The sequence below is a fragment of the Thamnophis sirtalis genome, unplaced genomic scaffold, assembly GCF_051295495.1.
Source record: "Thamnophis sirtalis isolate CommonGarterSnake01/CBP01778 unplaced genomic scaffold, rThaSir2_p1.2 scaffold_9, whole genome shotgun sequence".
NCBI lineage: Eukaryota > Metazoa > Chordata > Lepidosauria > Squamata > Natricidae > Thamnophis > Thamnophis sirtalis.
The window spans coordinates 34,409,433-34,437,006 of NW_028261389.1; the positions used below are offsets into that span (position 1 = coordinate 34,409,433).

The following is a 27,574-nucleotide window of genomic DNA, read 5'->3' on the forward strand; positions in this document are numbered from 1 at the left end:
CTAGCTGACAGAGGAGGATCCAGGTTCGGGACCTTGACTCTCTGAGGTCCCTGGCTGGCAGTCACTGGGCCTGTGCCATGGTTTCCCAGTGGACCTTGGCAAACTGCTTTTCCAGTGCCTTTTGGCATCTAACAGCCTGCCTATCCTGCCCCTTGGTCTGCTTTTTGCCATCTGCATTGGGATCCATCCCCTCTCAGAGCCTCCTTGGCAGTCCAGCCCGCCTTCCTAGGTAGGGTCAACTCTGTTGGCTGGTGGAAGGGCCCTCATGCTCAGTGTCCTCCATGGGGCTGCGCTCTGCCATTAAGAGGCTGATGAAGAGGCTTCTTGAAAGTCAGAGGCAAATGCTGTCACAGCAGTTGAAATCAAAGGAGGACAGCTGGCTTCCACTCACCGAGGCTGCAAACGTGGAATGCCGGTTGAGCGCGTGCCGCGTGGTCACCGGAATAGGCTATAATTGGCCGCACAGACAAAAAAAGGCGCAGATCAATTAACTGAAGCTGATCTAACACTTCATGGAGTAGAACTGAGGCCAAAAAATTCCGAAGCTGTGAAGTTAACCAGTCTCTTGGGTAGTGGAGCTCCAGCTGGCGACCCAGACAATATTAAACCACTCCATGCGGCAACCTCCTGCAGAGCTGGGCAATTTGAGCACAAAGAACGTGGGAGCCTAGATCAAAATGGCCGATCCAAAATGGCTGCATGGCTGAAAGAAGCCGCCGCTTCGACTCCAAAGAGGCCAGGAGGTCTGCTGCACCACGCGGAACACCGAGATGGAATCGGATAAACTCTGTGGCTAAGTCTCTGTCCGAAGCCCGCAGGCGTCTGAGCCAAAGCCCAGAACACTGTAAGGGTGATAATGGAAACGCTCCCAACTTCCCACTCCAAATAACTCACCAACGAAGACAATGAAAATGAAAAAAATAATTCCAGAGAAAAAAAGAAAATACAACTAAGAAAAAATAAAGAAATTCTCTTCTATTTGACCAAAAACTGCTGGAGTTTTTTTGGAACGTCCACTGGGCTAGACTTAATTGAAAAACTGGATCCAGTTGGAGCTGGGAAGTATGGCCAAAGAAAGCAGATAGACAGAATTTAACCCATGCTTGGACTCTCCAAGCAGCGCACAGGAGAAAATGAGGTTTGCTATTCAAGTTTCAATTGATGTTAACTATTGCAAAGATCCTTACATAACCTTTGAAAATGGATATATAACTTTTTTGCCCAATTAATGTGCTCTATCAATTTCTACCATAAAATATTTACATGTCAATTTTTTTAATCAATATATATTTTGATCAATACCTTTAAGGCTCAAAAAATTCAGCTTTTAAGAAATTTTAATTTTATAAGACAAACTACACCATAAAAACCGTGTGTCTCTCATATGATTTGATTCAGATTTTATTGAGCTACTGATTTATTCCTAACTTGCCATACCTGGTTTGATAAGTTTTATGTTAGCAAAAAGCACTTGTATATTATTTAATTTTGACAGTAAAGTTATTGAAGTGTTGGAGAGATTTTGTCTTTCAGAATCAACTGACAATAGCAAATAGATTAGTAAAAAAAATGGGGCAAAGGGGAGAGGACAGAATTTTTCAGCCATCACACAATTACATTTTAGTGATATTGTCCAAAACCTCACAATTTCAGGGCTCTCAAACAAAAGTATTACAATACATTAATATTCTCATTCAACTTATTGATAGTTTCAGCTAGACCTTTCACATTTCAGAAGATCTGATTATCTATTTTATTTATTTATCTACAGGGACAGTGTTTGGGGTTCATTTTCAAAAAGTTATTTAGAGATTCTGCTGGAACTGCAAATGTAATCCTATTTATAACTTCCTAAAGCAGCTATATTATGTTTTGAGAATTGCACTTATAGCCTTTAATGTTTATAGTGCTTATCAGCTCATTTTATAATTCTGCTTTATACCTTGTTCTTTCTTAACCTTGATTCTAGGGAAACTGAAAAATAGCTATTATGATTGGGGTGGTGATGGTAAGCTCTGTTTTGCCATATAGGATCAATCTTGGAAGAGAAGAGTGGCTTAGGACAAAAATGTTAACCCTCAAAATACCTACCTGCATTTCTTCTTTTGTGAAACTGGCTGCTTCATCTCCTAATTCATGTAGGTACATACAGTCTGGCTTTGGACACTGCATGTTCTTCAGAAAATAACTGCAGTACTTTGTGGTTCCTAAAGATGCCTGATGAAAGATGTAATGTGTCAACAATTTTCAAAGATAACAAACAATATACTGCAGAAGTAGACTTGCCTTCTTAAGGAAAGAAAGAAAATGTCATATCTGTTACTTTTTTGTTGAATAAATTAATGCAAAGCCAATTTCTCAGGGTTTTCTGTTCAATTATATTACCATCAATTTGTTTAATGTTAAATATCGTTATGTCCATATATATCAATGGTTCTCAATCTTCTTAATGCCGCGACCCTTTAATACAGTTCATGTTGTGGTGACCCCCAATCATAAAAAATTTTTCATTGCTACTCAATAACTGTACGTTTGCTACTGTTATGAATCGTAATGTAGATATTGATATTGGAAGACTGCTATCATATCACCCTTAAGTCCTTCTTTTCATTCAACCAGACATACCCAGTTCCTGCAACTGTTATTCATATGTTTGAGATTCCAGTCCCCTAATCTTCTTGGTTGCTCTTCTTTGCACTTTTTCTAGACTAGAGTCTCCACATCTTTTTTATAGAGGCAGCCAACATCTTGTCTACTCCTAAATTTTGGGTCTGAAAAGAATCACATCCTGGAGGCTGGACAACCTCGGCTGCTATACAATCATACACACACATACACAGAGACACACAGTGGCTTTATTCCCACAGCCTCCTTAACTAATTTGCCTGCAGCTGCATCCACAAACTTGCTTACCCTGCCTGGATGGAACTTCAACCTGGTTTGGGGTTGTTTGCAGGAGTGCTCTTAACCTTGGTGGTGGTGGTGGTAAGCTTAACCTTAATTTATTGGGCAAACATTGTGCATTGTTTATTTTTGATGTTTATTTTTTTTAAAAAAGTTTTTTTATTTTCTTTTTCAATTTCATTCACAACTATACTCTCTTATAATTACCATTAATTATATCATTATCGTTAATTATTTATTTGCTTACAAATATACAGAATACAGTTTGGGTCACTTTCTTGCCACCCCATTTTATTTTGCAACAACCTTGCTCCTTCTATCTTCTCTACCTCCCTTCTCTGCCTTCTTCTTTCCTCCTCTCCTTCTTCCCTTCTTCTTCCCCTCTCTTTCCTCCCCACTTCATCTCCTCCTTCTTACCCTCTCTCCTACTCTTACTTCTCCTCCTTTGTTTCCTCTGGTTTACTCTTTCCTTTCCCTTCTCCCCCCTCCCTTCTTCTTCCCCTCTCTTTCCTCCCCTTCTCCTCATCTCCTCCTTCTTACACTCTCTCCTACTCTTATTTCTCCTCCTTTACTCCCTCTGCTTTACCCTTTCTTCCTTTCCCTCCTCATCTTTCCTCCTTTCCGTTGTTGCCCTTGCTTATTTACTTTCTCTGATTGGTTCTGGGGGTGGCATTTCAGGAAACCCAACTTTATATTTTCATACATATCACTTTCTCTGTTACATTTTATTTTTAATAATAATTCCACTTGTATCATTTTTTAAAAATTGTTTACTTGCATTGCACTTTATTTTTGCTCTTTTCCTTTGTGCATGGTTTATGGTACTTTTAGCAAGCAGGTTCTCATTGTGTGAATGGGGCCAATTCAGGCTCCTGAGCTTGGCTCTTGATGATAGGTCTGGTTGTGGATTTAGATATAGTTAAAAGTACCTGGCAGCGGCATGGAAAACATAGCCACGCTCATGCCCCGCACAATTACAGCCCGGAGTAGGACCTAATCCCCTTCCTCCCTCGCAAAAACACTTTCTCTCCATTATGAAGTCTCCAAGGCAAATTGTATGGGGTGTGCACGGCCATTCCAGAGCCCATCCATGGGGATTTCAAGGAACTCGAGGTGGAGTCTAAACTTTAGAGTTGCGCTGGTCTCAGTGACCGCTGTGAAATGATCATTCGACCCCAAAAAAGGTCGCAACCACAGGTTGAGAACCGGTGATATATATGTTAAAGAAGAAAAACACTTTACATGAGCTATACTTACTTTCTTAGTGAAAAGAGTTGCTGGTCCCAATAAGATTATTAAGTGAATACTATCTGTACTGAGCTAACCAAGTATGCATGTTATTCTGAAGAATTTATTTATTTATTCAATTTCTATAGCCCAACTCAACCAAGAGACTCTGGGCAGCTGTCTCATTGATTCAATGGCTGTTACTCCCAGATAAATTATGAAAAAGATTTTTGGTTCTTGTCAATCATCAATCCTACAATAGTCTACTCCCATTTAAGTTGAGGTGGTATAAAAGTACATTCATCTCATCCCAGGTTCTCCAGTAAATTAGACAGGAAATGGGAGGGATGAACAGAAGTCACTGTGTCTAGAATGTTCTGGAAAAATCTGTGCCTCAACAAGGCAAAAGCAATAGGAATACCTTCTTTTCCTCACCCGAGTCTTCAGACAACTGGTTCACAGTATTTTCAACTAGATATATGCATCTTCCACCCATTAGTTTTGCCTTCAACACTATCTGCCAAATGTAAGAGAACCCTCCCTTTGTCTTTCAGTTGGATAAGTCTGGTAAATTCTTATACAGATGCAAATGCTAAAGTCATAATATATTTGTTAACATTACCTTAAGTGTTCTTCCATCTACTACCACATTATTAACGCATTGTATAGCTCTGAGTGCATCTTCTGACCGGATATACGTTACATATGCACTTGCACTTGGACCCTAGATTTTTTTAAAAAAAATTGCAAGTCAGATCCTTAAGTATTTAACATTTTATGAAGTTGAAAGCCAAATGTAAAACTTAAATTATAAAAATTAGTCCAGATAAAGTTTTCCAAATTACTATTTACTTTAAAATTAGTAATACTCGGGACTGCAGTGTATGATTAGGGCACAATTAAACTCAATGTAAAAATAAACCTTATTCACCTTATTTTTACATGGGGAAAAATCATCTTAATTACTTATCAATATTCTTGCTGGCAAGAAACATCTTAAAAGCTATTTCTGCTTCATTACATAGATAAAAAATGTTTAAAATATGACAAAATTGCAATTCTTAAGAATAAAATTAATTTCTTGCTTCAACATCATTGCACGTTGGTGTAAATGTATTCAACAGATCAAATCATCTAAAAATCATAAAAACTGTTTTGTTTTTTGGGGGGGGAAACAGTACTTTCTTAAAATTCACCTTTAATTTTATGACTAAAGAGATATTTGAACTAGTAAATATCAGATTTGTGTGCTACTATTTCTACTTAATTTTTTTATATACCGGTAATTTTGTAGGGCAGTCAGAAAATGCCAACACCATAATTAGCCAAAATCTCTATTATGCAGTTGGATCTACTTGTTTCCTTAGGATTCTATTTGTTCATTTAGCATTTAAAATCAATTGTTCAAAATAATGCAACTGTGCAGCACTTTCTGATCAACAGGAAATAGATGTATTTATTGGCACTTACATAGCATTTAGCAGCAACTTCTTAGTTGCTGATTTTTTTAGGCTGCACAGTCCTATCAAGTAATACACTTCAAGATAAGACTGAATCTGAATATCAATATGTCATTAGCTTGCCTTTCCTCAATATATTATTTTCTAGCTGAGAGGAAAATTAAAAACAATTACTTTCTTATTAAAAATGTAAAATAAATTTAGTATATTAATGACTGCATTGACTAAACAATGGTGATTGTTCACACACTTCAGTATGGAATATGAACATATTTATCGATACCAAATGATAATTCATTAACTCAGTCAAAATAAGTACAATTCTGTAACTATTCTCACACAATGCCCATAATTTGAGAATCCTCTTAAATCATATTGTAGTAACTAGGTTGTGTATTTAACTGAATTTTAGTTATTACATCACTAAGTAAAATATGAACAACAGTATATCAACACATAGCTCTTTACATTCCACAGAAATATTGAATTTGCTTCTTTTCCTCAGAGGAACAGAAAGTCTTACCTGTGAGCCTGCGTATGATGTGCTATTATTGATGACAACTTTGTGTATTTTACCAAATTTTCCAAAATATTCTGGCCTTTTCAAAACCTGTATTGAATAACATAACAAAAATAAATTTTATAATTGTAAGTTGTTAAAAACAATTACTTTCTTATTAGAAAATGTAAAATAAATACTATTGTTTAAAATATATTTGAACTATTTGTATTGGCTTTGAAAAACATCTTTTAAATTTGGCTTCGAGAAAAGATAAAATGATATTAAGCATCACGCAGCTCAACATAAAAAAAACCCCAATATATGGCTATTGGATTAAATACTTCAGAAAAGTCCAGAATAATAATCTTATTTGATAAACTTAACATACTCAAGATACAATGCAAAATTCAGAATATATTCTCAGAATCTCAGGTCTTAATAAATAAAATCTTGACTACGTGGAGTAATATTGTTCACAACTTCCCATAATTTCAATAAAAGATCAGTTCATACATAAAAAGTAATAGACTTTTCCATCCACTTTAAGCCAGGTATGCTTTTTTTTTAGATTTACATATTCTTTCTTTCCTTTCCTTTATTTCTTGTTTTTGTTAATGTTTGCATTTGGACACTTCTTTTTTAATTCTATTTATAGATTGAAAACAATACCTTTTAAAAAAGAAAACACTAGAGAAGTGAAAAGTGCACTCCTAGAAACAGCTTACCTCTGGATCTGCTAGACGTTGGGATAAACCTACTACAAAAACAAGATTCTTCTGTACAACCCGTACACTGGCCAGATGCTTACGATTCTCTGATATCTTCTGTTTTCTCTCGTTTTGTTTCTGTTTCTTTTCGTTTTTTATCCTCTGCAGCTCTTCTTGGGAAAGAGGTTTGTATACTGCTGGATCTTCTGGATATGGCTTTAAAAACAGGAATAAATATTCAAGAACTAATGCTGGAACTGACACTGCCTAAAAATCTATACAGAATGGAAAATGTTGCTGAGTGAAGCAAACTTTGGAAGAAGATCCTTGATATTCAATAGGGACACCTAGCTAATATCTCCTATTTTCAGGAATCCTTGTTTTATTACAATATATTATAAACAGCATCAAAACAGCATTAGAAGTGATCAGAATTTTCTATATTTTATACCTAAATACACTAAATAGTAGGCATAAGACACACAAAACATGCTTATTTCTAAACATGTTAACAAGTAAATTAAATGCTACAATGATAGCATTTAGCAACCATGCCTGTATTAAAAAGGCAGAAAGAAAAAGCTTAATTAGTATCGGAGATTTCTAAGGAATGTTAGATGTGTAGACTAAAGCAGGAAATCTGAAGACAATACATAAGCAGATAATAGCAAACCATTTCTATACTATTGCAAGAAAATTATTTATCAATGTAGTCACTGGGAATTAAGATTACTAAGTATATTAAATTAGCTTGTCAAAAACTATAGGGCATGTTTGCCTAGAGCAAGTAGTAATTGACATTCTAATGAAATAATATAACTTGAAGAAATTCAATCATTAGCGGCAGAATCACAAACGATAAATGCCACAAAGCAAGGGATATTGTCCCAAGTGGTCCTTGGCTTGCTAATTTGCAGTTATATACTGCAGTATTTAAAGAAAGCATGGCACTGTTTCAATCTCATGAAACACAACATTTAGCCTTCTTTATCTATTAGTCATGCATGAAAAGTGACCCATTGTTAAGTATAAACAGCTCTATCGTCAGAAGCATTCAAAGTCAATGCACCAGTCAAAGAGTTATCAGCCAAATTATTATAATACATTTTGCAAAAAGATACATATTTAAGGGAAAAATACTAAATATTTCAGCATCACTAAAACATGGAAGCTATCTGAACCAACAGTTTTCAAAAAGAAAAAACAGGAACAATTTCACAAGGATGTTAATCTCAGTGGCTTTTCATGATCCTTATTCAAACTGACCTGGATCAGGGGATCATTCACCCCCCCACTCTCCACCCCCAATCCTAGCTGGAGTTTCTATTAGGAAGAAATGAGAGGATTCACTACTTTATTTCTTTATACAAAATGCAGATGCACAGTACTGGGGCTCCTCACTAAAACATAGCATCATTTGTTGCATCAGTCATAACATTTTGTGGATCAATGTACCCAATAAAATAGAATCTTATCTGTAAAGTATATGCCACAATTACTAAATAAAGTGTATTGAGCCGCAGTGCTGCAGTGGTTAGTGTGCAGTACTGCAGGCTACTTCTGCTCCCTGTTGGCTGCTTGCAATTTGGCAGTTCAAATTTCACCAGACTCAAGGTTGGCTCAGCCTTCCATCCTTCCAAGCTGGATAAATTGAAGACACAAATTGTTGGGGGCAATATGCTGATTCTGTAAACTGCTTAGAGAGGGTTTGTAAAGCACTGTAAAGCAGTATATGTCTAAGTGCTAGTGCTATTATTATGCTGTTGACTAGTGAATTTCAAAAATAAGAGAACTGAATTGTAGGTGGTTTCTGGAAATAAAATTGTTTTTGTACTTTTTGCTTGCAAGAGACTAAACACTGTGGCATTCTAACAAGAAAATAAAGATATTAATAAATAAAACAATCACACCAAATATTTCATGAACATCTATGTTACATCTGGAAAAAAAAATTTCCGTGAAAATTTTTTTAAAAAAATATTTTTTTTATTTTTTCCAATATAAACATACATTTTTGTGGACAGTGCATTGTCAGGGTCAAGTCTTTTTAAAACAACATTAACAGTAATAATACAAATAGTATGTGGAGTTCTAATCTTTCAACTTCAACAACACTAGTCTCATTTCATATTCCTTTTATATTTTCCCATCAATTCATTTAAACATAAATATGTTTCTTTGCCTTTATTATCCCTTACTAAATGTTATCATTCAACATTTTAAAAGTCACTCATTATTCCACCATAGCATCAATAATCCAAATGTGCGGGATTACTAATAACACCAATTACTAACAATATTCAATCTATCACGGGAGTATATCTCAAAGTCTCCACCATTTCTAATCCTTAGTATTTTAAATTCACAATATATTTTAACAGTTATTATTAATAATATAGTTAGATTACCTAATTTTAAATTACCATTCACTAATCTGAATTTATGGGGTTATGGTATTTTCCCATTTTATTACTATATTTTCTCATTATCCATCATCTCTTAATCTTTCTAAAATTCCATCATTTATTGATTTTTTTTGGTCAGTCTTTTATCTCTCTCTCTCTTGGAATCTTGTATCACTTTGTGCTTTTTTGTGTCTACTAAACTTCCCCTTCTTGGTGCCTTTTATCTCTTCTGTTACGTTATTTGAACACTCATCCACAAGACTTCTTTTTTTTTAAATATATTTTTCTCTTTTCTCTCTGTACTATTAGAAATTGAGGGGTTAAGAAATTGTCTTCTACTTATTAATCTTTTCTCCTCTTTGTTCTTGACTTCTCACTTCCCATTTGTATTTTCCCCTTCCCCTGCTTTTTCTAATTTCTGATCTATTTCTTGAGTATCATGTTCCTCTTTCCCCCCAATTGTTGAGTAACTTCTACATTCATATCTGTATCTTTAAACAATCCCTTTGTCTCTTTATTGTCTCTTAAAGATTCACACACATTTTAACATAAACAATATTTCTTCATACATCTCTATCTAATGTCTCTTGCAAATCCATTTTATAGTGATTTAATATAGGTTATAAAAATATATTTCTATTGTTCCAAGATTTCAATATTTAAAAACTCCTGCCTAATAAAATTATATCAATCCCATAGCTATCCCAAAAAGTCTCATTTTATTTTGTAACAATTTACAACTTTATAATTCCCCAAATATATATCTCCCAATTGTCCAAATTTTAAAGGCTTATGTGATTTTCCTTCTTCTCTCTTTTCTTCTGACCCTTTTCTTCTTTTTCCTCGTAGAATGTTCTATCAAATAACATTAATAGTCCAAGTCCAAATTAGTCCAAATTAACCCACTAAATTCTTCCAACCTTTCCAATCCATAGTCCAATAGTTGGTTTTAATAAAGTTTAGTTATTTACAAATTAGTTCCTTTTATAACTCTTCAAAAGAAAAAAGAAAAACATTGAATGTTCTCAAATTTTCCCAGTCGTCTTCTAACAACAAAGTCAAGGTTCTCCATTCTCCAGATGTTGTTGCTTCTATTCTGTGTATTAGGCTTTGCGTATATTAGATTAGCTTTCATTGAATATACTGCGGCTATAGTGTTGCAATACTTCGCTTTCTCCAGTAGATGGCTCTCTTATTCCCAAATCCAACATTAAGCAATCTGTCAAAAACAGCTGATTATCCAATAAATCCAGGGGGTTTAAAAATTCAAATAAGCAAATAAATTCTACCTAAAGTCACTTTGAAAGTATTTGAGCTTTTTCCCAAGCTTTCTGTATTTTATAGCTTCTCTTGAGCTTTTTTCGCCTCTTCATTTAAGGGATTTTTTTCTCTCTGTGTTAATTTGCTGCTATTTTAAGCATCAGAGTTTTCTTTTCATATTATTTTGTTATTGCAAGTCATTAGAATAAAAGTTGGCAATTATCTCACCCAGTTTCAATGTTCTGTCCATACACTGCTCCTGCACAAATCTTGGTCCCGGTTGTCCCAGCTTCATGACTGTTAGCAATGGCGGTTGTACCTGCTGCCATTCGGGAGAACTTGCTTCAGGCCTAAAGAGGAATTTGCGAGTTTCTTGTGGCCAGCGAAGTGCCTCTCCTTCCTTCACCTCCCCTCCAAGGAGACTATAACCAGAAAGGGTCTCCCGGCAGCAGTTACCGGCTGGATTTTGCGGGGCTCAGCAGAGCCCGCTATTTTCCAGCCGTTCTTGCCATGGATGCAACCAGAAGTCCTTCCCTTGAGAAAATTATTACTGTTAAACAAGGTAAAAATGAACTAAAATAGTTTAAATAATAACATTTTATTATTGAAAAGAGTCCCAGTACTCTTGAAACTACAAATTTCCAGTGGGTTAGACAATTAATTCATACTGTCACAGCAGTGGAACTAATCATCATCCTTTCCTTAAACAGTAGATAGAATAATATACGGATATTATATTATATTGTGGATTCAGAAGTCCAGTGTTTTCTATACTTAGTGTAATGGTGTGCCCTGTTGGCAAACAGAGGCAGTATTTGGGAAGCTTGCCACATAGCCTCAGAATAAAGGCCCTTCATCTAGGAGATTTTTGATAGTATAGGAAGCAGCAGACTAATGTCATTATGAAAAATATGATATACATTCCTGATGACGAAAACAACATTGTAGAACATACTATTTCAGTTCAAAATAATCACAAAAAACACAAACAAAGATGGAATATATAAAGTAACTTATACTTATCGACTTGCATAGAACAAAGGAACTATTTACAACCAAGAACATTTTTTGCCACTTTACAAGTAGTCTTCAACTTACAACCACAATAGGGACCAGAATCGTAGTTGTTGAACAAAGCAGTTATAACAATAGACTTTATGTGAGTGCCCATTTGACTGCATCTCTCAACAACCACAATACTCGCACTCCCAACTATGGTTGTTAAGCAATCACATGGGTTGTTACAGGTAAGGAGCCCAAGGCAGTTTAGCACCATGGGGAAGATATGTGCAGAAGCCGAAAATCCTCCCCGCTGAAATCCAAGTACATTTTTCAGTCCCTGAGCAAAGGGACACTTCTGCACCAGCCCTCTCCCTACCCATCTAAGGCATCCTATGTTCCTTATCTTCACTCTCTTCATGGATTTTGGCTCCCTTTTGTCTCTGGGGGCTGGATAAAAGAGCCTAACTTGCCAAAGGAATTCAGCTCCCCCCATGAATGGAAAGGAACTGTGGTGCTGTGCAGGAATGGAGCCAAAAACTTCAGTATTTCTGCACTCCACCAAAGCAATACAGCTCCCCTCGAGAGGCAGCTCTTTTAGCCAAACCTCAGAGAGGAGAGGCATTTTCTCAGCAAGTGACAGTACCTTGCAATATTCTCTGCTGGCTTCCCTCTTAACCAGGGGTCCCCAATCCCTGATCCCTGGACTGACTAGCTATGCCAGAAACTGGGCCATCCAAAAAAGCAAAGCCCCATCTGTGGGATTCAGGCAGAATGAAAATCACCACCCCCACCCCCGATCTGCAGAAAAAAACTCTCTCCATGGAACTGGTCCCTGGTGTCCAAATGGTTGAGGGCCACTGCTCTTGACTTTCAGGGAAAGACAGCAGAGAAGTTTGTAAATGGTGATCATGGGACCTTTGGCAACCGGCTATACGTGTGAACAGGTTGCCAAATACTATAAGGATAATGAGCAGTGTTTGGTGATGACTATAGGGATGATGATGGCCAGAGCTGTTTTGCAGGCCTTGTATCACTCTTTCCAGGACCATTGCTCTTCTAGATCATTGTTAAATGAACAATAATAAATCAAGGACTATCCATACATCAATGGAAATATCACATTAGCCACAACTTACATTATGAGATTACTTTATGTTTATATAAAGCAGTTGTATGTTTTCCCCTTTGTTTACCTTTTATCAATCCCCATTTTTTAAAGGAAGAAATTTATATTAGTTTGAAGCAATATTTCATTCTGAGATCGTATTATCGAACAAAATATTTTTGATGAACTTAAGACAGTTACCTTTCTACAAGCAGGACAAAGTCCATTCTCATCTGTGCGAATACGATGCCAACAGAAGCGACAGATCTGGTAACCACAGGTGCAAGGGAAGAAGTTTATGTCATCAATCTCCAGAGGCTCCATGCAAAGGGGGCATTCGACAGGGTCTTCCTTTGCATCTGGGCTGCGAGACATCTCTTCTCACAGAGCAGCAAAAAGTATGTAATAACTTAAGGGAGTATTAAGATCAGCACAGAGAAAAAAATGAAGATATTCAAAGATCTGTGAAAGAAAAATAAAGATAAATGAATTAGTATTTAAGTATATACTGGGATGTAATCATTACTTTTATTCACTGCAATTATATATCTTCATTATTTTCTGACAGAATTACTTCATTATATAATTACCCAATCTCCTTACTTAATTTTGGATGTCTCTCTTACAAGGTTTCAATTAACTTTTGGAAACAGCAGCAGGTAAACCAAATGTCATTGTTAACCAGCTCAAACTACATAAATTATCAACATGCCTTTCTATTGCTTATATATTGGTAATATGGTTGTATTCTGTATCTTGATGATCACAATAAGTTAGAAAAAGAGTAGAACTCTTTCAAGATTTGAGACAGAAAGCCTAAAGGGAATGTTACATTGACCCTATTGGTTTGGACCGCCACAACAGTCGCATGCACATGTGGCCCATTGGGAAAAGTAGCTACACATTCCTGTATTATGGGAAACTTCAATTGACTAAAACAATGATAGGTGGTAGAGTTCAATATCCAGGAGCACCTGACCATGGCATTTGGAAGACTGCAACTTGGAATGCAACAAGAATTAATGGTGATCTGTATGAATGAATGAATGAATAAATAAAAATATTTTATCTATGAAACTAAGAGAAGGGAAAAATATAATAGATCTGAATGAAAATAGTGTGATCTCATTGAGGAGAATTAATACATCCAGAGAAGTGAAGGACTGAATTTAATTAATGGTGTATAGTACAGGTGAAACTCGAAAAATTAGAATATCGTGCAAAAGTTAATTTATTTCAGTAATGCAACTTAAAAGATGAAACTAATATATGAGAGAGATTCATTACATGCAAAGCAAGATAGTTCAAGCCGTGATTTGTTATAATTGTGATGATTATGGCTTATAGCTCATGAAAACCCCAAATCCACAATCTCAGAAAATTAGAATATTACATGCAATCAATAAAACAAGGATTGTATATAGAACAATATCAGACCTCTGAAAAGTATAAGCATGCATATGTACTCAGTACTTGGTTTGGGCCCCTTTTGCAGCAATTACTGACTCAATGCTGTGTGGCATGGAAGCTATCAGCCTGTGGCACTGCTGAGGGGTTATGGAAGACCAGGATGCTTCAATAGCGGCCTTCAGCTCTTCTGCATTGTTCGGTCTCATGTCTCTCATCTTTCTATTGGCAATGCCCCATAGATTCACTATGGGGTTCAGGTCAGGCGAGTTTGCTGGCCAATCATGTACAGTAATCCCACAGTCATTGAATCAGGTTTTGGTGCTTTCGGCAATGTGGGCAGATGCCAAGTCCTGCTGGAAAATGAAGTCAGCATCCCCATAAAACTCGTCTGCGGAAGAAAGTATGAAGTGCTCCAAAATCTCCTGGTAGATGGCTGCGTTGACCCTGGACTTAGTGAAGCACAGTGGACCAACACCAGCAGATCACATGGCTCCCCAAATCAACACAGACTGTGGAAACTTCACACTGGATTTCAAGCATCTTGCAGTGTGTGCCTCTCCATTCTTCCTCCATACTCTGGGTCCTTGGTTTCCAAATGAGATGCAAAAGTTGCTCTCATCAGAAAAGAGGACTTTGGACCACTGAGCAACAAACCAGGTCTGTTTTTCTTTAGCCCAGGTAAGACGCTTCTGACATTGTTTGTTGTTCAGCAGTGGCTTGACAAGAGAAATACCACATTTGAAGTCCATGTCCAGGATCCGTCTGTGTGTGATGGCTCTTGATGCACTGACTCCAGCCTCAGTCCACTCCTTGTGAAAGTCCCCAACACTTTTGAATGGCCTTTTCCTGACAATCCTCTCCAGGCTGTGGTCATCCCTGCTGCTTGTACACCTTTTTCTTCCACACTTTTCCCTTCCACATACTTTCTAATAATGTACTTTGGAGAACCTTGACTTTGTTGTTAGAAGACGACTGGGAAAATTTGGGAACATCCAACTTCTTTTGCAATTACCTTTTGAGGCTTTCCCTCCTTATGGAGGGTGTCAATGATAGTTTTCTGCACAACTGTCAGGTCAGTAGTCTTTCCCATGATTGTGATTCCTACTGAACCAGACTGAGAGACCATTTAAAGGCTCAGGAACCCTTTGCAGTGTTATGGCTTAATTAGCTGATTAGAGTGGGACACTTTGAGCCTAGAATATTGCACTTTTTCACAATATTCTAATTTTCTGAGATTGTGGATTTGGGGTTTTCATGAGCTGTAAGCCATAATCATCACAATTATGACAAATTATGGCTTGAACTATCTTGCTTTGCATGTAATGAGTCTATCTCATATTTTAGTTTCACCTTTTAATTGCATTACTGAAATAAATGAACTTTTGCATAACATTCTAATTTTTTGAGTTTTACCTGTATTTAGATGGAAAGCAGGCAAAGATGCTTCCAATCCATCACTAATATGGTCTTTTTGTCAACTGCATGCCTTATGCTATGCCTTCTTTTGGACTCCCATGGTAGCTCTCAAAGCTGAAGAAATGCAGTGGCCATGCAAGGATGTCTTTTAAAGCAGTGGTCCCCAACCTTGAGTTCATTGAGCAGGCTGAATATGTCACACAGATAAGCCAGTTTTGAGACCCATACCTTGTCACTGAAATGTGCTGCCAGCGGTGACTTCTTTTCTGAGAGAAATCTTTACAATGGCTCTCATAATTCATATACTCTGGTTAGCGATTTTCCTCTGGATAATCATCTTATTTCTGTGTATAAGAGAAGGCATCTGTGCTCTTCGTCCATCTCCTCACAAAGCTGCTCAAACAGGCACGAGTTAAGGGCATGTGCTTTGATGTGGTTAATAACTTTAATGACATCAATCAATTCGCTGTCAAATTCCGGTGACATTTTTCGGCTTGCCAGCATTTCCCTGTGAATGATACAATGCGTAGATTCACTCTCAGGTGCAACCTCCTTAATCCGAGCAGTTAAACCAGACAGTCATCCGGTTATGGCAGCAGCTCCCTCTATGCATATGCCGACACAAAAGGACCATTTTAGTTGTCCTGATATATAACCATCCAGTAACTTGAACAGTTCTGCTCCTGTGGTGTTGGTTGGCAAAGATAGTGCACATAAGAAATCCTCATGCACATCCTCCGGATATAGATATCGCACATAAACAAGTAGTATTGCCTTGTTGCCGGTATCTGTAGATTCGTCAACCTGGAGTGCGTACCACAGTGATGTATTAATCCTCTCCAACAATTGTGTCTCAATGTCTTCGGCTATTTCTTCAATGCGCCTAGTCACAGTGCTAGCCGACAAAGGAACATGTACTATCTTTTCCACAGCAGCCTCTCCTAGAAGTTCACGGTAAATATCTTTAGTGGAGGGCAAGATCAATTCTTCACCGATAGTGAATGGCTTTTTAGCCTTAGCAATATGGTTAGCCACCAAATATGATGCTATCAGTACATTCTCCTTTATTGATGTGGTGGTCCTCATAATTTTTTCTGTCCTTCATGTTCCCGTTTTTTTCCCCCCAAAATACTCCAGGAACTTGTCTTTTAATCCAGGGTGCTTGGCGTTCAAGTGGCGAAGCAGTTTTGAAGGTTCCATTGCCTAATGAGAGAGCTGGTCGCCGCAAACTATGCAGCGCGGGGTTGGTGTGTGGGAATCACCTGTCCCGATAAATCCATATTTCAAGTAGGACTCATGGTATTGTCTGTTAAAAGCTTTATGTTTCTTTGAAGTTGAAGGCTCTTCTGTCTCTTCACTGGGCCTTTTCTTTTTCCCAATGAAACTTTCTAACGACGTCTGTTTTGTACTCATTTTTGCTAATTTGTCGGTTAAATTTGAGCAAGCACAATACACATGTACACCAAGCACTATTAAACATGAGAAAGTACTGGTGAACAGAGAGAAGACCACCCTGATATCACGATATTTTGCGCATGTGCGGTATTGGTGCAGCTTTAGGTGACGTCTCTCAGCTCCCGGTTAACCTCTCGTCCATGGAAAGTCGAACAAACCCGAGAGAAATACACCACAGTAAATAAAATGGAAATAATTTAATGTTCCTTGGGCGGGACGGTGCCATTTGATCCACGGACTGGTACCCGTCCGTGGCCCAGGGGTTGGGGACCACTGTTTTAAAGGATCATCTGAAAGGTACAGAGAGAGGGTATCCAAAACTAAATACAAAGGACCCCCTACTACTTCAAATACCACACACCACTAGGTTAAATTAGATTTAGGGAAGATTAAGAAGGAATTCAGTTACAGAATGCCCTAGAAGAAGTGGGTTATCTAAGACTTTTTTAACTTAGGTTTAGTTTGGGCATATAAGGGACAGAAACATCTATGGCTATACTAGCAGATCAGCTTTCCTGGAACTTAAATATGACCTAAGGCACCCCTTCTGTCCTTATTAAACCTCTCAGCAGTTCTGAATATGATGAAATATACATCATTCTTGGACATGCTGTTTCAGTGGTTCCTCCGGGCAATGGTAACAAGTAAGAAGAGTCTGGCTCAATGGTCCTTATATGCAGGGAATTGCAGAATTTACATTTTCCCTCAGCTACTTAACATCCACATGAAGCTATTGGGCAAATCAATCTGTCCCCAGTTCCTGAAGGTCATGAAGACATGATGGGACCAAATATGGAAACTGAACCCAAGCAAGATGAAGTTCTGTTTATTCATCAATATTGTCCAACTGCTTCAGTGCTTTCCCTGTGATATTGCAGGATATCTCAGGACTCAATTCTTTCCCCATTATTATTTAGCATCTGAATGAAACCATCAGGTAAGGTTATTGTGTAGATCAGTGATGGCTAACCTTTATGCCATTGAATGCCAAAAGTAAGGGGAGTACGGGGGGTCACGCGCGCATGCCCACACCCATAATTCTATGTGCCCACCCCTATGCACGTGCGACCCCCTATAGCGCTCCCCCCGCTTTTGGCACAAGATGGCACAGTGGACCTGTTTTCCCTCTACCCAGGCTCCAGAGCTTTTCTAGGATCCTGGGGAGGGCAAAAATGGCCTTCCCCACCCCCAGAGGCAGGAAATGGCCCATTTGCTGACTTCCAATCAGACCAGAAGGTCCATTTTTCGCTCTCCCCAGGCTCCACAGCCTTTCTAGGAGCACGGGGAAGACAAAAACAGCCTCCCCACCCCACCCAGAGGCCACCAGAGGCCGAAAACAACCTGTTTCCCAACTTCTGGTGGGCCCAAAAGGTCCAAAAATCAGCTGGCGGAGCTAAGCTTGCGTGCCCACAATATGTTTCCATGTGCCACCTGTGGCACACATGCCATAGGTTCGCCATCACAGATGTAGATGATACTCAGCTGCACATCTCTGTTGTTCAAATGATACTTTCCCACTGCCTGGATGCTTGAGGTACTGTATGAGGAAGTATAGGCTTTAACTTAGTTCTAGCAAGACCAAATAGAACCTCTTGAATATTTTCCATCTCTATTTCTGGATGGGACAGCAATCATGCAGACTGAGTTGCTGTGCAATTTTGAGGTTTTCTGGATCAGGGGCAGCCTCTATTCACAGTCACTCATATCTTAGACATCTCTCAGCTGGATTACTACAATGTTTCCTATATGAGGCAACTGGGCAAAATGCAGTGGCTTGAGCAGGTCCAAGTGAACCATGATATGCCTATGGAACCCTACTTTACAAGGCATGCTAGCTTCCAATAGGTTTCCAGGTCCAATTCAAGATGCTCATTGCCACCTATAAGACTATATGACAGGGACTAGGTTATTCACTGAAGTACCTATCTCCAATTGTTTTGGATTATCCACCAAATCTGACAGAATAGACATACTCTCAGTCTGTGAAACAATGTCATCTAGTAGTGGAGGTAATGTGTCTTCTCTGTCACAGTGAAGCAACATCCCCTCTCCTGCCTGCCTAAGAATTCAGATGGCTCCGATCCAGTTCACTTTACAGCAGGGGTCACCTCAGGGACCACTAAATTCATAATTTTAAATCCCACGGACCACTAATATGATCTGCCTAATGACCGGCTGAGTGGGCATGGCCAGGTGGTCATGTGACTGAGTGGGCATGGCCAACTCAATGTCACTCATGTAGAGGGGTGCCTCGCTGGCCTCTACTTGTCCCTCCCCTTCCAGCAACTCCTTACTTCCCCACCCAGGCTCCTTAGGGCCCCAACAGGAAGCAGTTGTTGGAGCTAAGCAGCCACCACAAGTAAGACTTGGCATAAAAGCTCAGTTCAAATTGGATCTGACCAAGGAAGCTCAGCAGAAGCACCTCACTGAGGACTATGATCATAAGCTTTCCAAGCAGAGGGAAGACCTGCGGGCGTGCAAGGTCACGTACCAGTGCCTGGAGGCTCAGCGGGTTGAGATAGTCAGTCAGTTCCAGGCCATGATATAGTCCTACTGGAAGCTCTGCCACACCAGCACTTCCCTCCAGCCTTCACCCAAAGCCCCGCACCAGGAGGCTGAAGCAGACCCCAAGTCGGAATTTCTCCCCATCTCCGACTTACACAAAAAGACCCTGAAGGGGGGAGACTCTCTGCAGCAACCCAAATGTTCATTGCACGTATCTGGCCCAGGAGGTGTAGTTTGAGGACCCCTGATTTAGTGCAATATACAAAATGCAAATAATTTTTCTGCGGACCACCAAAATTTTATCACAGATCACCAGTTGGTTCAGGGGCATGGCCAGCCAGCCGTCGCTACCAGTTCTCCGATCTCAGGTAAATTGCCGCCACCAGTTCGTGCGAACCGGTTGAATACCACCTCTGAGATAGATAGATATAATTTGGTTGGCATATTGTTTTTGATTTGGTATTCATATATTGTTTGTATTTTAAAATCACTTGAATTGTGGTAGAAAGGCAGCCCAGAAATGTAATACATTAAAAGGGTAGCAGCACCTCGCTCATCTTATCTGGATTCAAAATCCCAAAGAATTGGGCCTGTTAGCAATCTGCTGAGAAGCTGTCAATGATTGGGGAGAAAATAAAACAGTCTACAAGAAAGCAGCATAAAACTACTTCCATATTGCTGTCAAGAAGATTACAGTAACTGGAGTTTCTAGGAATTAAATCATCTTTTAGAATATACAAACTATGTTTCTCAGAGTTCTTTACACTAGCATATGAACTAGTACAACAAACAAACTAGCCTATAATATCTATATAATGTAAAATTAATACAATGACAGGTGATATTTAAAGTAGTCAACCATAACAGCAGTCTGAAACCATTACGATGATTCTTTTAAAATAAAATTTATTAAACATTTTAAAGAAAGAATATAAAAAAGCAGAAAGCAAAAGACTACAAGGGTAGTAAAGAAGTAAAATATCATAAAAATATTTTTTTCAGAATATCATTAATTACTTATACAAACTACATTGAATCATTTTGAAGAAAGAACTAAAAATCCCTATTCAGCTTGAAACTCAGCTCAACCAAGCATAAATTGATACCTAAAATCTTGTTCAGTATATCAGAAATTTACCTGATTTAATCTAACATTTAATATATCTATGATTGCAATTGGAATTTAATTTTCAAATTTTGTTCCATTCTAGTATATAATATAAACCATTTCCCAAAACTGTTAAAATTTGTAGCATTGCTATCAAATGTAAAAATAATTACAACACGATTATTACATTTCTGAAACATTTTAGAAAATGAATTGCCCATGATCAAAGCTAGAGAAAAATACTAATAAAAGAACATCTTATACTAATTTTCTCAAAGGAGGAGGTGCCTATGTCGCTACGAAATGGTCACCCGATCTCGATGCTCCGAGATCGCAGCCAATATTTTTCTCGCTGGGTGGTCCAATTGATGGTGAACAGGAAGACTACATTCTGCTGATCACAGGGACATTGAAAAGTCCCTGATTGATGCAGAAGCTCTCTCAGCTGGTGTTAAAAGCTCAGCCCCCAGGCTGATGAAGTAGGGATGGCACCAAAATGGAAGGAAACGGAAGAGAAAGTGTTTACAACTGGTGAAGAATTTTTACCCATTTAAAAAGAGCCTGCCTATAAAAAATGTAAAGCTAATTTAAATCTACGAATAAAAGAAATAAGCGGCGGAATTAAGCTTTGGATGGTTTTGGTCAGTGTATTATCTTAATTTTTAAATGTTATTTTCATGGATTGAATTTATGCAAACCGTTTGAAATGAATGGATCAAGTTTTCTTCTTCTAAAATTTTTACTATTACTTTCACAACCTACGGACTAAACTTCTCCTTATTCATCACTACATGTGTCTTTTACTCTTTCTTCTCTATTTCATGTAAGAATCTGACTTTTTTTAAAACTTGGAATATTAAAAGATACAAAAAGAACAAAGAATTCCAACAATTGTAACAACAAAGGGAGAGATAACTGCTACTGGAAGACTGGAGACTTGAGTATTGAAAACAAAATACTTTTACTTTCACTACTGATTATTCTGTCTGGAACTTTAAAGTCTCACAGTTTGTTTATAGACAGTGATAAGAAGTAAAGCATCATTTGTTTATACAAATGTTCCTTTGAAATATATCCTTAACCAGAGATCTCATGGTGAACCTAGGTATAACCTTGTAAAAATCTTCCAAGTCAGAGCAGCAGTGTTTTAACAGCTGAAAACAATGGCTTATTTCCAACAACAGAGAGAAATTGTCAGCTTACAAGAGATAATGTTTGCAATACAGAAACTATCAAATACATTTGAGAAAATGTTTGAAAAATTAGAGCATCTAACAGAAAAATATGATGAAAAGGATGGAGATGCTTATCAAATGGGAAAAAATAGAGGGTAGAGTCCCAAGCAATAAAGAGAAAAATGACTACAAAGAAATCAAATTTGCTGACATCTATGGTGAATGGTTTCTGTCTGGAAATGGAAAATGTGGAATATGGAAAGGGGAACCAGATGGATGGGAACCCTACCCTAGATGGCAAGACACAGAAGAAGAAAAAATAAAAGAGCTTATGGATTTAAAGGGAGAACACCATCGATAACACTGACAATTAAAGACAAGCTGATTAAGGAAAAAGAAGAAGGGCATCAAAATTACATGAGAGAATCAATAAACAAGGAGTTGCAAAGAAGAGTTCATACAAACTTGACTAAGGAGACGATTAGAGGACTGATGCCACAAATGGCAGAAGACATGAGACTGTTTCGCTACTGGAAAGATACAGGCTGATAGATGAAAGTGTTTAATCTAAAACTAGTTGGACTTAGTGAAATTTAGTGACAACAGATATGGTTAAATAAACAATTGAAAATGATAATAATGTATACATATGTATTGGTATAACAAGTAGTAATTGGATATGAATATTGAATGGTACCTACGAAAGGAAGATGAGAAATGGTTTGGTTACACATAAAGATTAATAAAAAAGAACTAAATTATGATAATGGATATTGTCAAATAAAGGAGAGATAATGATAACAATGTATATATAGGTATAGGTACAACATGGGTAAATTGGATGTAAATTGTAAACAGTGATTTGGAAAGGAAGATTAGAAACCTTTGTTACTGAATGTTATTGATGTTTAGCTAGAATAGGCCATAAGGAATAGTGTTATTGGGATACTAGAATTAGCAAATGAGATGCCAGTATGTGGTTATGTCTTGAGTTTTGGTATGTTTTATGATGGACGTTTAAACAATTATAGTCAAACAAGAATGGGGTAGGATGATGATAATATGTACAAATATATTTTATTTAAAATACTAGAATTAATATTAATCATGGATGACTGTGAAAGAAACGCACAAATTTTTTTTGTAACCAACTGATACCCTTTCTACAGTATTTAAAGAAAGAGGAATTTTTGTGTTGTGTCTGTTTTAAAAAATAAAAATAAAAAAACTTTTATTAAAAAATACTAATAAAAGAACATCTTATACTAATTTTCTCAAAGCATAATATTTGGAGTAGATTTAATATTCTTTCACTGAAATTCCCATTGTTGCATCTCTACTATATTCAAATTTTACATCCAGTTAATTATACAGGCTTTGACATGGTTAGATTCCAACCAGATTCTGACTTAAACTAATAGTTAATTGCGTAACAATGCCTAGTTAAGAATCATGTTCTCTAATAGTTCACTAACTTTAACTGTTAGTAAAGTTGCTTTTTATTAGACACAAAAAACATTAAGATTTCTAAAGAGCCATGGAATAAGATAAAATAAACACACACATAATCTATATATTGACTTGATTAGAGACTAAGGATCATATAATCTTTTTAGTATAACTGAACTTCAATCCCAATCAGCATAATTACTAAAATACTTTAAATTCTACATTCTGGACATGAAATGTGTTTATGTTTTTACTGCATATTAACTGTCATTATCACTAGTTCTAAAACAAAATGACAAAATACCTTCACAAAATAGTTGCTTCTCCAATAGCTAAATAAAAAGCTGGTTAAAACCATCCATTTGTTGTATAGAAGCAGTAAGATGCAGCACCATGGACAGGGTATAGCAGAAAAAATATCTTTTTTCTACTTTCTGAAGAAAGGTAATAGGATAACTGAAGTACTTAGAACTGAATCAAGAGCTAGAAGAGATATGAAAAGTCATGCCAGCACTCAGTGTAACTCACTGCCAGCTGCTTGGTCACAATCTTTTCTGTTGGGTTCCATAGCATTACCTTGTTATTCAATTTATAATATTTTAATCATTTTATGGTGCAAAAATAGAATTCACACCCACAGCAAAGGAACAAGTTTATATATACAGATATTTTAAGCTATTACTTCTTTAGCACAGCCATTCATTCCTACCATCAACCTGCACTTTTTTTGACAGATCATTTCTTCTGAAGTTCTCTCTTTAATACTATGTGCTATATATACTGTTAGCTCTCCTGTAATTCTCAATATCCAATGGAGAAAAGGCTTAATTTAATTTGCACTGTCTTCTGTTCTGGCTAGGTTAGAAGAAAATTTTCCAGGATAGAGAAGAATACAAAGTAAATTAAAGCACACATTTAAGCAAGCCATTTATTTCATTTGGGTCATTAAGTCCAAATCCTCTGCTCACTGAAAGAATCTAATAGAGCATCCCATACAGATTGCTATTTAGCCCCATGTGAACACATCCAAAAGAGAGAAGCTTATGACTTTGCTGGACAATTTGTTCCACTCAACCTAACACTCAATCTCAATCTGCCTTCATGTATATGGAAGGGTAGTTGCTACAATCACAGAACATGTCTGTAGGTTCCTTCCTGGACTCTTAATCCTCCTCCAGAGTTTTATCCACCCTTTTATTAGGGCTCCAAGATGTGGACCAGGTCTGACAGGATTTTAAAGATGGTTACTCTGTCTCTTTCCAAACAGATCTAAAATGTACATTGCAAACAATATGCAAAATTGCAGAATCTTTCCTAGCATTTTCTGATGTAAGCCATAGCTAGGATTTTACCAGTATTTTAATAGGCTGAAATTTTTTTATCACTTCCATGGTCATGAAATGTCTTCATAAATCTCCCCCGCCCCTAAATCTTAAAGGCAGAAATGTATAGCATCTATATTCTAGCCTTCCATTTATTCTGGAAATTTACCATCCCCATCTGGCCCAATTCAGATATTTATGAGCACCAATATGGATGGGGTTATTGTTTTTCTAGCAGCAAACTCCAGTTAGTGAGCCTTCGAGAGAGAGAGAGAGAGAGAGAGAGAGAGAGAGAGAGAGAGAGAGAGAGAGAGAGAGAGAGAGAGAGAGAGAGAGAGAGAGAGAGACAGAGACAGAGACAGAGACAGAGACAGACAGAGAGAGACAGAGAGAGAGACAGACAGAGAGACAGAGAGAGACAGAGACAGAGAGAGAGAGAGACAGAGAGAGAGAGAGACAGAGAGAGAGAATATAAATATATTATCTCAACCTAAACCTTACAATGATGGAGATCGTTGGTCTTCTAAACCCGCTCTATTAAACATTTTGGCCTGGATGCCTTCTTTGGAGTTTGGGATAATTTCACTGCCCTCTTAAGATCATATATTTGCAACCTAATTCCTAGCTCTAAAATTAACGGTTTGTGATATCCAGCAGGTAGAAATGTATCAATGTCCTGGTTGCTAAACATTTTGGGAAGATTTTATTAACTTGTATTTATTCCTAATGTCCTTCACATCACAATATCACCATCAGGACTGCAATGTGACTATCACAGACACACATAACACACCTGTCAGATCTATTTTGGATCTTTATTCTCTCTCCTACTAACGTCTGAGAGATCCAAATGTATCCCATATTACTCTGAATGGAGATCCTATTTCTTCTAAACTAGAACTCAGCTCTGCTTGTTCCTACGTACATTTAATCTGAATATTTTAGTGTTTTATTTACTCTTTTTGTATTTTTAAACGTTTTAGTATTTGTAACAGCAATGTTTTTTTTTTAATTGTGAGCTTCCCAGAATCATTTACTTAGATAGGTGGTCATAGAAATTGAATAAATTCATATTCTGGAAATTATTCAAGATGGAAATTTCCCAGAGCATTTGATCATTAGTATATTCTATTATGATTTCTTTATTATTTCTATCTATTAGGGTTAATTAAATTTACACTATTAGTGTTTTGCTTTTATTCTATAATTATTATAGTTGATGTTAACTCTTAAATGTATTGATTTATCTATTTATTTATTTCCTATATCTTCCCATTCCAATCCAATGGCTGGGCGGTGAATAGTTTTAAAACAATTAAAACACTTAAAAACAGTATAAAAACAAGTATATGCAAATGTATGTGCCAAGAAAATTATAATTGTTACTATAGCCAAGGAAGAAGGCCTTCATAATAATAGCCACTTCATCCAGAGTCTTCTGAAGCTGCTGTGTGACCACTCCTTTTAAGAAAGCTTGAAAAGTGGACAAAAACTATCTAGATTAGTTGGGCCAATTGATAAGGAGGCACACCTCTTTAAGAGATGGCACAGTACTTCCACTCTCAAAGAAGAATTAACTACAACCCTGACCCAATCATGCATTTCCTCCTATGCAGCCTTAGCAAGTCAGGAGGGACATGGGTCTCAAACTTAAATGGCTGAACAACAGATGCAAGGGCGCTGTCCACTTCCTCAGATTAAATGGGCTCAAACTCTCCCCAGATTATACCTTAGTTGTATTCCACTTTGTTATTTAGATGAATAATTCAAAGCATATCTAATACTCCTTCCTCCTTCAATTTTTTTCCATAACAACCAACTAGTGAGGTGAGTTGAGAGAGAGTGACTGGTCCAAAGTCCCTGAGCCAGCTTTCATGCCTGAAGTGGAAATAAAACTCATGATCTCCTGGTCTCCAGTCTGATGTTTTAAACACTTGACTGGCACTCTCTAAAGGCTGGAATCTAACACAGAGTGAATGAAAGGAATTTTTATGTACTAAACAGCCCCACATTCACAACAACCCTGTAGATGAACCTCAGTATTACTCCCACCAAGGAGGGACCAAGTCACAATAAAAAAAAACAACCAAGTCAGGTGTATTACCACTATTAAGTTACATGGATGGTTTAGGACTCTTGTAGCAATAGCAATAGCAGTAGACTTATATACCGCTTCATAGGCCTTTCAGGCCTCTCTAAGCGGTTTACAGAGAGTCAGCATATTGCCCCCAACAATCTGGGTCCTCATTTTACCCACCTCGGAAGGATGGAAGGCTGAGTCAACCCTGAGCCGGTGAGATTTGAACCGCTGACCTGCTGATCTAGCAGTAGCCTGCAGTGCTGCTTTTAACCACTGCGCCACCTTGGCTCTTAATGGTATTGTAATGGTATCCATGAACTCTTTCACCCTGTGCAAATTAAAATCCACCAAGATATAAGCCCAGAGAACTCCATCACCAGCCCAGCAACAGAGTTAAGAAGGTAGCTATGCAGCATGGGATCTGGTACAAAAGCAGCAATCCCAACTGATCTCAATTGGTTCCCAACTTAATAAACAGTGTCCTACACCTGGCAATCTAAAGAGCAGGATCCATTGTTTCCTCCAAATATTTCATATACCAACACCATCCCATCTCTTCTATCCTGGGGTCTTGTCTGGTGCCATACCTGGAAACCAGTCAAATAGATCTCAGAGAGAGGAACGTTTCCTCTTGTCCTAGCCTGTTCTTGATAATGCACTGCAGATTAGCCTTTTCATCAACAATTAAATCATGAATAAGGGTGGCTCGATCTGGCATTCACCAGCAGTAGCTGACAACTAGGGTCTTAAAATCTGCCATCTGTGGCTTGGGAGCAAGTTCAGAAGACTGGAACAGCACATATACCAATTGCCCTGTGGGTGGCCCACCTTCTGTCTACCATCATACCTACCCATCAGTATTGAAATCTTATAACCTGCCCTCATTTCTTCAGAGCCCTCCAGCCTTCCTTGTCCATGGAGGTCCATATCCCAACCCACAGCCCCTCACCTGACACAATCTATAACCAATCAACTGAGGGAAACCTTAATACCAGGGTACTTCTGCATAATACTCAACACATCTGCAGAATCAAGGATCCACATACCAATCTTCCAATGCCTTCGATCAGTCCTCTTGTTGA

The 27,574-nt window shown here is 37.6% G+C and overlaps 1 protein-coding gene across 8 annotated transcripts in view; it reads right to left on the minus strand.

Annotated features, from left to right (window-relative positions):
• CNOT4 (CCR4-NOT transcription complex subunit 4) overlaps positions 1-27,574 on the minus strand; it is a 78,891-nt gene that overhangs the window by 42,438 nt on the left and 8,879 nt on the right. For all 8 annotated transcript variants that reach the window (XM_087723291.1, XM_087723294.1, XM_087723292.1 and 5 more), the window contains exons 2-6: positions 12,774-13,034; positions 6,819-7,016; positions 6,115-6,201; positions 4,754-4,855; positions 2,092-2,217 (exon numbers count right to left, since the gene is read on the minus strand). In XM_087723291.1, the coding sequence (XP_087579417.1) occupies positions 2,092-2,217; positions 4,754-4,855; positions 6,115-6,201; positions 6,819-7,016; positions 12,774-12,947 (687 nt within the window). In that variant the 5' untranslated portion in view covers positions 12,948-13,034. The remainder of the gene's footprint in view (positions 1-2,091; positions 2,218-4,753; positions 4,856-6,114; positions 6,202-6,818; positions 7,017-12,773; positions 13,035-27,574) is intronic.